Consider the following 12939-nt stretch of genomic DNA (forward strand, 5'->3'; position numbering starts at 1 on the left):
GCTCACACATCTCAAGGAGTCACAGACAGGTTACTTGCGTGTCTCTGCCTCTCTTTACACACCTATCACCTTCACGTCAAAAGCAGCTATGCCTGCCTGTAAATCTAAAAAGTCCTACCTTGACATGGTGGTGTTTGGAAACGTGCAGTTTGTCCTGCAGCTCTGACTTGGAGAGCTTACCTCTTTTCTTGACATTGCCTTACCATTTCTGCTCTCAGCTTTTATGTGCTAAGCAAAGGATGCTCCCTACTAGGCATTAATACAGTGACAGATACAATGAGATCTCCACTGACGTGCTCCATACCACAAATTATCAGCAGTGAGTGAGTAGATTAGCTCTTTGAGCATCTGAGATGCAGGTAGGTCTTTAGGAGCTGTCACACCCTGCTACTGGAGTGGTCTAAAGACGCTCAGTGCCTGCCATTAATACAAATATCTGTGGTCCTGCATGTGTATGGATAAAGTGTGTGTCATATGCTGCTTGATTTATCTGGCCCAAGCTGCTGGTTGTAGAGTGTGCAGCTTCAGAGGTAATCACAGCCCACCGTGCCTCTAGTACTTGATTGATTCTTGGGGTGCTGTTCACTTCGAAATTGCCTGCCTGCTGATGAAATACAAGGAGGACAATGCTCCAAGGAGTCAGCAGGCATGCTGCAAGAATCTGACAGGCTTGCAAGTAAATGTGTGCCTGCCACTGGAAGACACGTCCTGGGCCTCAAAGGTTACGTTGGCATGGAAAAACAGAAATCGATGGGAGTGATTAGGCCCAGACAGCGAGATCTGCCTGGCATGTTCATGGCCTATGTGAAATGACATTTGCATAGGCATTATCTGGGAAGGCAGCTACTCTGAGAGGTCATTTGGGTAAACTATGCTCATTTCCATTGTAAATGTCCAAAAGAGCTATGTTGGTTTGGGATCTTAGGAGAGTCACTGATTAATGAATACAAAGCAGTTCCTGTCCAGCTCCCAGGCCTTCAAGAACAAAGGTACTTCGCCCCTGGCAGTCCTGTAAAGCAGGCCTGCACCTTGTGCTGATCTTTTGGAGCAGGTGGAGTGACGGCCACCTCTGAGCAGCTCAGGTCTCCTGAAAACCTGCAGAGGTCAATGCCAGACTTTCTGTCCAGCCCACAGAGCCCAGCAATAGGGTTTTCTCCCCTGCCATCATAGTTGTTGAGATTGGATCCCTTCGCCACAGGAGTTGGTCTGGTAATTAATTGGTTAGGACCTCGGATCTTTCATTTGGAAGTGGCATTGGCATCATAGGCTAAGGAAAGACAAGTGTTGGTTCTTGTCCCTGGATACTACCTGTCATACTGAGGGGAGAATCCAAGTAAAGGAGTTTTGGCTGTCCCTTATCCTAGCAGGTGGGATGTAGTAAAAGATCGCTTTTTCTCTCCTCTCCTCCTTGACTACTCTACTAAGAAATGGCATTAGTTACCTGTTATTCTAGCATAAACCTGGTAGCTGGCACTTGTTTTAAGAAAATATTTCTCACATTTTATTAAGCTTTTGTATATATGCAGAAGCTGCCAGTGGACTAGTGCAGCCAGAAGCCCGTGAGCTCCAGAGCATGCACAGAGTGTACCATCTAGTGGTGTCTGCCGCAACAGTGCTTTTCATTTCTTGGCTGCAAGAGCAGCCCCCAGCCTGACCAGTGTTTAAAGATCCTCTTTCCTTTGAAGTACAGTTTCAATCCCACTTGAAATTAGCATCAGTTTTGATGGAAAAAAAGACTGTGCTAGTAAACTTTGAGATAATATTTTCAGGCAAGTTTGAGATTTACTTCTGTTTAATCCTGCATCAGTATGCAGAATAGATTAACATACATATAATGGTGCCTCATCAGTAAATAAACTGAGACTGAACGTAGAAGAGTACATAAAAGAGACTGAACATAGCCCAACCCTTGTATCAAGAGCTATTTCTGCTCTCTATGCTCTCACTTCTGACAGAATGGAAGCAAAAATTGCAAACCCCAGGCCACAGACTTCTGCTTTTCTATATATATGTCTCTCCTCTAAATCCTAACAGAAATTAGGATCTCCAGCACACGTGCAGCAGTGGCGGTTCTGGAGTGACTGAACCCTGGGGGCCTCCTTTGCTTTGTCAGTGAAATAGTTGCCAGCATTGTCGCAAAATGAGTGCGTGCTCTATGTCTTTGCTCAGTCACTAAGAAAATCAGAGCATCTTTGGTGCAAATGCTTGCCTGGTGCATCTCCACGTGAGGCAGAGTCTGCACAACCAGGGAGTATTGGTGATATCTCATCGGCCACAGCTGAACTTGAGGCTTACACCTCAACACTGAGGCAGTGGAGTAAGGAGCAGTCAGGACTTGCAGGGTACCGTAAGAGGGGGAAATACATGGCAGTTCCTTCTTTCCTGCTGAGCTTTGTAACTACCAAGTGCCAGCTCAGTCTGCTGTCATGTCATTAATAATATGGCTTAAAATAATTTTTCTGCCAGTTGTTAGATACAGTTCTGGGTCAAGCAAAATGTAAGATCACAACAAGGAATCACAGGCTGGGACGGAGAGCTGGGAAGATGCAGGAGATGTGGTTGTAGCTCTTCTCTTAACAGAACCTTTTGAAGGAAGGTGCCTACGGTTATCCTCTTTCAGATACATGCATCTGGGTATCAGAATATGGCAAACCAAATTGGATGCTCTTTTTGAAGATGTTCATTGATGATGGAACAAATATATCTTCATGTAATGTGATCAGGTTATCAGATTCAAATTATCAGCTAAATGTGGAATTTCATAGTTTTCTCTGTTCCCTGCTTATTGTCTTCTTTATGTTTCCTTTGTCACTCATTGCTGACGTGACCCTGCTCCTCAGGGATTGTAGCCATATCTTCTCGTTGTCGTCATCCGTATGAGCAGTGTGATCATGATAATAACCGATGTGGCAATGTGTTTCCCTTCTGACAGGCTGAGCTCATCGGGAGCTTGACCCACAAACTGGAAATCCTGAAGGAAGCCAAGGAAGGCCTGCTTGCAGACATTAAGATGAATAATGCTCTTGGAGAGGAGGTGGAGCTGTTGATCAGCGAGCTATGCAAACCAAACGAGTTTGACAAATACAAGATGTTCATTGGTGATTTAGATAAGGTGGTGAACCTCCTGCTCTCCCTCTCAGGACGCCTGGCCCGGGTTGAGAATGTTCTGAGTAGCTTAGGGGAAAACGCCAACAGTGAAGAGCGGGTACGTATCTGCACAACTGTAGCATCTTGGCCTTTCTCAGTCACAAGAACCTGCTTGTATAAGCTAGGACCTCCAAAGGCTCCCAGGGAGGCAGGTGCCTCACTGATTTTGTGTAAGCGGTAGCAAACACAGTTCTGTCCCGAGGAGTCTTGATCCCAGTTTGTACAAATATGTCAGATCCTATGGCTTTTACCTCGAAACAGTGGCTGTGTTTGGCACAGCATGTCTGTGTGGAGGAGGGACTGTGTGGTGGTTTGTATTGTGGAACAACCCACTGCCTTTTACCTCAGCTGCAGCCACATTTTAACATTCTGTTGGTGGCTGTAAAAGAAGAAGCCAGGTTTTCCTGGTAGTTGCTGCTTTTGAGCAAGTTTTATTGAAGTTCTTGGGGTCCTTTCTTCCCCACATTGACTAGAGCAGTTGCAGTCCTGTTCAGCAAGATTCCTATTCATCCATCCTCCTTCCAGAGGCTCCTGACTCTGTCCAGGAGCTTAGCAGCCATCGTTCCTCTCCTAAAAGGGGCAAACACAGTACTGGGGGGAAGGAGAGGGGAGATAAGTGAGTTTGGTGGTGCTGATACTGAAGCACTCTCTCTGGTATGTGCAGAGTTCTCTGAACGAGAAGAGGAAACTGCTGGCTGGCCAGCACGAAGACGCCCGGGAACTGAAGGAAAACCTTGACCGTCGAGAACGGGTGGTCTTGGAGATCCTGGGCAACTACCTCTCTGAGGAACAGCTCCAGGACTACCAGCACTTTGTAAAGATGAAGTCCGCACTCCTCATAGAGCAGCGAGAGCTAGACGATAAAATCAAACTGGGTCAGGAACAGCTCAAGTGCCTGGTGGAAAGCCTCCCCACAGACTTCACACCCAGGGATGCAACAGCAGCAGCCGCCCTAGCTGCAGCACTTGCTACCTCCGCCGGAGTCGGTGGTAAAACGCTTCCAGTGGTCTCATCCTCACTCTAACCTTTCCCATGTGGTCCTGGGCAAAGTCTTTCTGCTTGAGTCTATTTAATCCAAGTACTTTGGAGATGGTTCTCTACAGTGACAATGAACAGAGGTTTAAAACAGGATTTCAATGAAGGAAAAAAATAGCAATAATAAAGGTTTTATTTTCCTTTCCTTCCACTACTGCTTCCTGGGAACTTAAATCAGTCTGGAGGGAACTAAACTGTATCTCCTCCTAAACTATATCTCCTCCTGCCAGAGAAGAGGAATTCTCATGAGAAATAAACACGTTACCTTTAATAAACATCACCTCCTTTCTTTCCTCCCTTTCCTGCCTACCTGGCACCTCATTAAATAATGAAGGATCTAAAAGAATGAAGCCTTAAAAATAAAACCAGCCCATTCTACTGAACATTAATGATATTTATATTTTTTAAAGAACAAGACAACGTGTAAGTTTTTGTACATACTCTAATCAGTTACTTGATTCTACTTTGTTCTGTATGTAGAAAAGACATTTAATTTTGTATTTTGTGAAAACATTAACAAAAAGAGGGAACCCCAAAGATAGTCATGCATTAGCCTGGAACATCTCTTCGTGGTTTTGTTGTTGTTGTTTTTTAATATAATAAAGGTCTACCAGGAGAAGCTTCAACCTGTTTCAACACATGCTGAATATACCAGTAAGTGTCCTTATGAAAGACATTTTGACCAGGAAAATACAATCTTTCCTCTTCGGGATCTTTTGATCCAATGATTCTAGAGTTTAAATATGCTTTTAAGAAAACTTGCATCACAAGAGTCCAAGTTAGCATGAAGCAATGAATCTTGGTCTTTACGCACTGTGGAGGTTTGGGAGGAGTCTGTTTTAAATAATCAAACTCATGATCTGTGTTACTGTTGCAGCCTGTTTGCATTTCTGCGAGATGAGAAGGAGATCTCTAATGGCATTATTTATAGGCCTGTTTTTGTGAAGGGATGATGTTCAGTAGGACTTTTTTCGTAGAGTAGTATCTCATTTGAGATCCTGAACCTACTTCATCAGAAATTGATTTACAAGCCAGAAGAGGCATTAACTTGAAATCCTACCATAAGGACTATATTTCCTACTCAGTCCAACCTGGAATAACTAAATGTGCCCAACTGAACTTTGCTGTATCAATTTACCAAGTGCTAGGTGATTGTTGCAAGTTTGCACACAGCAAAGCAGATTGGGGCAAACTCTCTTTTTCTGTCTGGGACGTTGCTGTCCTCTCTACTGAGCTGCAATGCCATTTAAATGAAATGGCTAGGAGCTGCCTGAACAGATCACCACCGCAATCGATGAGCCAGACTTGGGTCGCCTCTCTTCTAACCTTGCAGAGATTTCCAGCTGTGGAAGCAATTCAAGTTTCAACCTTTCTCCAGGGGGTTGCGTCGTTCATTGCATCCTATCTTGCCATCAGGATCAGAGCAGAGATTTTAGTCATGTGGTTTTTAAGATCATTCATTTTGAATTTCATGCCCAGCACATGACTGAAAATTACAACAGTTATTGCTTTCAGTGCTAGTTTTAAATCCCCACTTGTTTTTTTTTGAATAGCTCACGTAGCTCTTCCACAGGCAGCTTGGCAGGCTGAAAAAAAAATACCAGTGCCCTTTTGTCATATCCAGCATCAATTCTCCAATTCCCCAAAATAAAACGTATTTGATGTTTTAATGCTTTTTGAAGCAGCAAGTGACGTGACAGCAAACATTTTATTCACTGCTACTGAGCTTGAAATGCTGTTCAGGCTTACACAGCATTTCATGAGAACCCTAAGCAGGAGAACTCGTTTTTATGCCTTAATAGCTGTATCAAAAAATTGGAAGAAAAGTATTTTGGAGGTAATTCAAGAACAATTCTTTGGGATGTTTTCAGGAAAACAGTGGGGGGAGCTGTTCCCAGCCAATCAAAACATTTAATTTATTTTAAAAACAAAACAAAACAAACAAAAAACCTTCCACAGTTCTTTTAGTTTAGCATATTTGAAAGCCGTGCTCACTTAGATTTTTTTTAAGCCACCCTTTCATCTTACAGATACCAAAACCAATCAAAAAAACTTGGCAGATGTGGCAGGCTTTTGTGAATCATTTAGAACTGGCCGACATTGTCTTTTCCACTTACTGTGTCCTGAGAAAGAAAGTCCTGCAGTCTACCCTCAGGCTAGGAAGAGCCTTCCAGCTAAGCAGGGTCTGTCTGCGTGCTGCAGAAACCAGCACCCATTTCAGAGGCAGCACGCTGGGCTGCGTGGGCTGCAAAGTCCAGCCACCCTTGCCCACGTGTACTGCAGGCAGCGACACCAATTTTCACTCAGTGTGCTGGCATTACGCTGCAAGTCAAGTGTTTCCAAGTGGTGGGCAGTTGGCCAGCCTTGCGGTGGTGGTATATAAGGCTTTACTAAATAGTGTGTAAAACTGTTTCTTTTGTAGGGTTTCCAGCTAAAACGTTTGAGGTTAAGGGTTCATGGTGGTTTGCAAGAAATTCAGATGTTTGGCGTGGCTCTGCACTCCGCCAAGTTTGGGGATTCCTGCTAAGAAAGTCCTGCGTGTGCTCCCACTGTACACACAAGCATGAGTTAATGAGGCAAGTGATAGTAATTTATGTTTTTATGATAGCTGAGATCTTCAGGTGAAAAATGAATTAAAGCCCATATTTCTTTATCATTAGGGAAACAGCCTTTGCACAGCTTTTTTCAAAAAATGCTCCTCAAACTGCAGGATTTGCTGAGTTTGGCAGAAACACATCTTGACTTGTATTTGAAGGTAACCAACCATTGGCCAAGCCAGTAGATTTATTTCCTAGTAGATTTATTTCTCAGTGCCTTTAGCAAAAAAGGGAGACCTATTCATTTCTCCTTACCCACTTTATTTTTCTCTTGTGTTCTTAAAACTGGAGCATAATGGAAACTAATTTCACAGAATGATGGCATAATTTCATGGGACTGGAGTACCATGGGTAGAATTTTACAGTTATTGTCTAGTCCTTATAAGCTTACTGAAACAAATCTGAATTTGGGGTCTAGCTATGTGAGATTTCCACATCTGAACCCATAATTACGTGGCTACAGTGGCAAAAACCTGCAAGCTAGATACAGAGAGTGTGATTTTCATTACTAGCCCTTCCCTAAAATGCAGTGTCCCACTTATCTCAGATCTGGGGTATTTCCCCTTTCAGCTGCAGCACAGGCTGAGCATTATAGCACGTTCAAAGCAAATTATTCAAAACACATCTTGCAACAAACAGTGGTTCTCAACAGGTGGGCATTTTAGCTAAAAAGGAGCGTTATTTTTATAAATGAAACCAATTTGGGATACTGGAATTGAATGCTCCACCTTCTGCCCTGCTGTGGGGACAGTGGTGCTGCATGACTTTGCCAGCCAGCCCTCTGTAGATGAAAGTGGAAGAGATTCTTCCCAAAGTCAGTTCAGAATACCTGGGTCAGGTACCTTCTCCAAATTGGTCTCTGGAGAAGTCTCTTTCCTTCTCTTCAGACTATCGACAGTCAAAGGATCCCACAACAGCTACCTGGCCCATTCAGCTGGCTGCAGTTGATGCCTGGCACAGAGTGAAGCATGCAGTCTTGCTTCTCTAGCTTGAGGCAAATCCTAGTAAGGACAGAGCAGTAGCTCTTTTGATATAGATGGTCAGTTCAAGGTAAAAGCTAGTTGTACAAAAGGGATGTTACTGTGTGATCTGCCTTCCCTATGTTCTCACTCTCAGTAAACATCTCAGTTACAGGGGAAACTTCCAATTTACCCAATGCTAACTGGCTTTACTTTTGAGGACAATCAGAAAAGTCACAGAAAAGAGAGGGGGGAATCATTTTTCCTGAGTTAGCATTCCTTAAATTGTTACCTTCAATTTCCAGCCAATTTCTGAGAGACCTGTCAGGAAAACAAACAAACAAACAAACAAACAAACAGGTATAAGTCAATGTTGCCCCACAGCAATTTTCCTGGCCTTTGAAAGCAATCAAACTGCACTGCTGTCATTGCACCCAGACCCAGCACAGGGAAAAGGAAAAAGAAGGAGGCATACACTCGCATTGCAATGCTGTCTGTGCAGTGCAGGACATTGAAGCAAGTCTCTTCAACCTACCTTTCAGTACGTCCTCACATGCTTTCAGCAACATGCTACCCCAGCAGTCTGCTTGGCTGTGCTGTTCCACATGATGTAATGCGCTGTGAAAATCTAGTCATCTGAATTTGCAATTTGCCTTTTTTTTTTTTTTTTTTTTTTTTAACTGAGCCCTTGGGCCATTGATGGTCACAAAGAATTCACGTCAGATGCTTTCCTCGAGACTAAATCTAGCAAGGGGTGTTTACACTAGGGTCTCTTGGTTCTAAGTTCATACACAAGATCTTTTGTGAAGGTTACCTACAACATTCATCAAACACAGAGCACCAAAACAATCCATGCATCGGGACTGATCCATCATCTCCACAGATCAGCTTCTGGCACACTCATTTAGACTGGTGAAGAAGAGGAGCATGCAAATAAACCTGGATGGCATTTCAGAGACACTCCACACAAATCCTGAATATTAACACGAGCAGTGACTCATTGTTTGCAAAATGGGAAACAGCTTTTCATCAGAGAGCCCATGCTTCAAATCGGTGTGAGCAGACTGGGGGCATATTTAGGGACCTGCTCCCCAGGTTTGTCTGGGCTTGATTCACCTAAGAGTTGTTTTTTCCTTTATGCCCCCTCTAGAGGGGATTTTTGTTGACCGGGGCATGGCTTTATGGTTTGGCTGTGTTCCTACAGGACTTCCACTTGTCCCTGCAGCCCACAGGGCACGTAAATTCAATGTTGTGTGCTTCTTGTAAATTACAGGGCTTTTCTGGCAATAAGTTACTGAATATTGTTTGTGTTAGGTGACTGAAGATGGGTATGTGGCCAGAGTGGTCTCTGACTAGGAGCTGGTCCTTTCTGCTCCATTTGGCCAAGCACTTCTGTCCCTCTGCAATACAAATTATAGAAATAGGCTGGATTTAGGGTGGCAAAAACAAGTAGCCTGGGGCTTTCGCCAGATGCTTACATGCATACAGCTTATGTGCATACAGTAGCACAGCCTCCTCAGCTTTCATGCAACACATTGTGTATTAACACTAAAATGGTAACAAAAAGCCACTTTTTCTTGTCCCCTTGTAGGGTAGGGAGCTGGAGCCATTTGTGGAGAATGGCAGACTGCTGTCAGCACATCTGCTCCGTTTCTTTGAAGGTTAGGGATAAGGCTGTGTTTCCTGTACCCCATAATGTAAAGTTGGTAAATGTGAGCCAGACAGCTTTTTTTCCTTTGTGATTCACAACTTGAGACCATGTATTTCTGTCAGGGTTGCCCAAGATTTCTAATAAAAGTCACCACAGCACAGCTATTTGGTTGAGCCAAAATAAAACCACGATTTAAAAAAAAAAAAAAAAAAAAAAAAGAATTAAATCATAGCATTTGAGAAAGAAAAGCCATTGTGGAAGATTTCAAAAGAGAAAATGGCTTTTCTGCAAATATCAGTTTGTCACGCAGGCCAGTTTTATGCGGTGAGGCACAGAGCCAGAGGAGGTGGTGGGCAGGCGCCATTTTGCCTCAGCGGGGCCGGGTGGGCGCCATTTTACCTCACGAAGGGGCTGCGCAGGGCCTCCCCTCCTGCCTCACTGGAGGGAGCAGCGCACAGCAGGGCAGTGCCACAGATGCCCCTGTGGCCAACAGCACCAAAATCTCCAAAAAGTGTTAGCAGGGCTTGCCACCTGTCCCCCCAGGTGTGTTTTACCATTATAATCTGTGAGTAATCAGGGTCAGTGAGGGACAGCTCGGTTCAGCATGGTCAGTCAGGAGCCCACATACAGCACACTGCAGGGAGCCTCTGGAAAAAGGGTGAGTATATTTAAATTTTTATACATTTTTTCTCCACATAGGAAGGCTTTGCAGCCTGGACCTCTTTGCTTGCACCTACTGTGAGTGTGTAGGGGGTTTGGTTTCCACAAGGGTTTCCTCAGAGGGAGGGAGGCAGTGTGTGGAGACATGGTGGTGCTTGCCTGGGGTTTTTCCCAGCAGGGTGTGCAGGCACAGCGGTGGTAGCCAGGTGCTTGTCTTATCCCTTAGTTTCTGTCACCAGACAGCTTCCCATGGTCTGTACCCACCCGACCCTGAGGGCCCAGTGTCCCACAACTGCAGCCAGCTTCGTGCTCAGGCTACCATTATGCTATAAGGGGAATTGTGTAGAAAAAGTTTCCAGTGCACAGCCTCAGAAAGTGGGGACAATTATCAGGTAATGCAGCTTATAGTTTGAGGATGGATTTTGGAAAGGACTTTTGAAAGTGAGTGGGTGACAGAATTTCCCTTTGCCTTGTAAAGAATGAGGAGCGGAAGGTGAGCAGACAAAGAAAGAACATGGCTGTCTGCACACCCAATGCTCTTGGAAAAAGCTGACTGGAGGTCACATTTCCATTTTGTACAACGTATGCTAATTCCCTTCTTATAAGTTTGTTGTCTGAAAGAAATACTCTTGCATCTTTTTTGCCTGTGAAGATGTGATTTAAGTGGGAGGTGACCCAGCTGTCTCCCCCTTCCCCACCATAACTTTGATTGCCCATTGGCTTCCCCAGCTTTCTCCTTCAGACTCTGCTCCTGCTTACACTATTCCCTGTTTCTGCATGCAGACTGTCTTTTGAGGCTGTGTTGTAGAGTGGTATATGCACACTTGTGTAGCTAGTCACTCAGATGGCCTATTTCTGTCAAGTGAAGTTAATGTGAACTGCTCAAGGAGAAGTTATTTTTGAGAAGACAAAGCTGCTGGTCTGTCTGGCATATTACTATTCTTTCAGGTCCTGTGTAAGATTTTAATTCCTCTGTCACATTTACTTTTTCCATACTAACCTCTTCTGCAGTTGTGCATTTATTCTCCATTTCTTAAGTGTGAATTGATAACACACAACATATATTTTGTTCCTATTGTCGTAGCCTTACAGCTGCTTTCCAGGGTCTTCAAGGTCCCATTATGTCTCCCCATGATGCTGTAAGGCAAGAAAGTGCCGTGGCTTTGGTTCCTGTTGAATAACCAAGAATCAAGGCTGACTTGGGAGTAGCAAACTTAGAGGATTCAGTACACACAACCCCCCTAACAGGGATCAGGGCTGTTTTCTTCCCTCTCCTGGTTTCAGGCATCAGGCAGCCTGTAGGATCTTGATTCCTTCTGGGAAGTATTACTGGACTGAAACACTCTCTACAGATGTGACAGGTTTTATATAGAAAGAGAAAACCCACACCTTTAGGCCCTGCTGTCTGTGCTTTTGTGCTCCACCCAGAGCAAGCAAAGCTCAGGTTCCTCCCAAGGATACTGAAAAGCAAAGTTCACCATGCCTTTCAAGGAGGACTTAACTTGGCAGGGAACCAGCTCTGCCTTTACATTCACTGCGACCCTCTGCCTGCAGCAGGGCATAGCATTCTTGCTTTCCCAATCTGTCTAACAGAGAAGTCTCATCATTACTCTAGGAGCCAGCTAGAGCACTCCACGTTTACTCTGCCTGTTTAACAGTGTCACTTACTGAAACAGGAGCATTCAGAAGTCTGGGACATGGGAGAACACGACTCAAGAGGCAGGAAGTGCTGGCAAAGGCATGCTTCCTTCCTCCCCTTTCTCCCCTTTTGAGGTCTCCTTAGTGGTAGCTGCCAGTGTTAGAAAGCAGGATAAGCCTAATTAACCATTGTGGAAAGTACAAAGGGAGGGGGCAGTCCCCATGAAGGGGCTGTTTGTGCTCTGAGCACAGTGGTCAGGACCACACGTGGCTAGACTACCTAGAAATCAGGACTGCCAGCTTAGTAGGCAAAAATGAGATCAACTTTTCTCTTGTCAGTGCTGACAGACACATATTTCATCTAATCCAAGTAGCTGGCAATCCCACTGCAACCTAAGGGCTTTCTACTCCTTTCTAATAAAGAGAACACTTTATAGTTTAGTGTACCTTCAGACATTATAACAGGGAGAGAGGGGAACAAGCCAAAAGCCATCTTCTCCCCTCCTACCACAAAGTTTCAATAGCCTTCAAAAAAAAAAAAAAAAAAAGCACCCAGAAAGCCTCCAGCTCATTCGTACTCCACAGGTCCCTCACTGGCATTAGCTGCATCAGCTCTCAGGTGAAACCAACATAGCCCCATCTCCACAGCTGTGCCCACAAGGGGAGTGGCAGGACCCAGCTGTAACCCGTGCCCTTCTGGCAGTGCTCCAAGAAGGCCTCCAGAGCAGGGCTGCCAAACAGCAGAGGGAAAAGGGTGTCCAGAAGCTGCCTCCAGATCAAGGCACCTCACAGATTCCTCAGCTCTACAGCAGCTGCTGCAGGACAGCATTGCTTCCACACGGCACATGTGCTGGCACAAGGGCAGCAGGACTGCAGCCTGTCAGCCTCCCCATAAGAAGTATTCAAATGGCTGAAATACTCCCCAGAGGATTACTCCCCTACCCCAGCAGCTGGCCTGGCTGCTCAGCTGTTCAAAGCAACCACAGCCCTGGTCCAAAGCAGCCCTGCTGTCAGAGATTAGCCAGCAGGACTCAAATTCCACCACTTCAGCAGCATTTGGCTAAGTTAGCACCTTGCACCTGCATAGTTGGGGTCAGGACTGTCACAGCTGTGACACCACAGCGCCGGCCCTACAGCTCCATTACCTTTCACCAGGTCCTCAGTTGCTGCAGCAGCCCCAACTCAGTCCCTGCTTGGGCATGGCTAGCAGGCAGCTCGGGAGCAGCTGTAGCAGACACACTCCAAGGCATTG

The 12939-nt window shown here is 45.1% G+C and overlaps 1 protein-coding gene across 9 annotated transcripts in view; it reads left to right on the forward strand.

Moving 5' to 3' along the window:
* SHROOM3 (shroom family member 3) overlaps positions 1–4808 on the forward strand; it is a 143456-nt gene extending 138648 nt beyond the window's left edge. For all 9 annotated transcript variants that reach the window (XM_038178963.2, XM_072038014.1, XM_072038011.1 and 6 more), the window contains 2 exons: positions 2933–3205; positions 3812–4808. In XM_038178963.2, coding sequence (XP_038034891.2) covers positions 2933–3205; positions 3812–4171 — 633 coding nt within the window. In that variant the 3' untranslated portion in view covers positions 4172–4808. The remainder of the gene's footprint in view (positions 1–2932; positions 3206–3811) is intronic.
* Positions 4809–12939: the final 8131 nt, after the last annotated feature.

This window comes from Anas platyrhynchos, chromosome 4 (genome assembly GCF_047663525.1).
Source record: "Anas platyrhynchos isolate ZD024472 breed Pekin duck chromosome 4, IASCAAS_PekinDuck_T2T, whole genome shotgun sequence".
Lineage (NCBI taxonomy): Eukaryota > Metazoa > Chordata > Aves > Anseriformes > Anatidae > Anas > Anas platyrhynchos.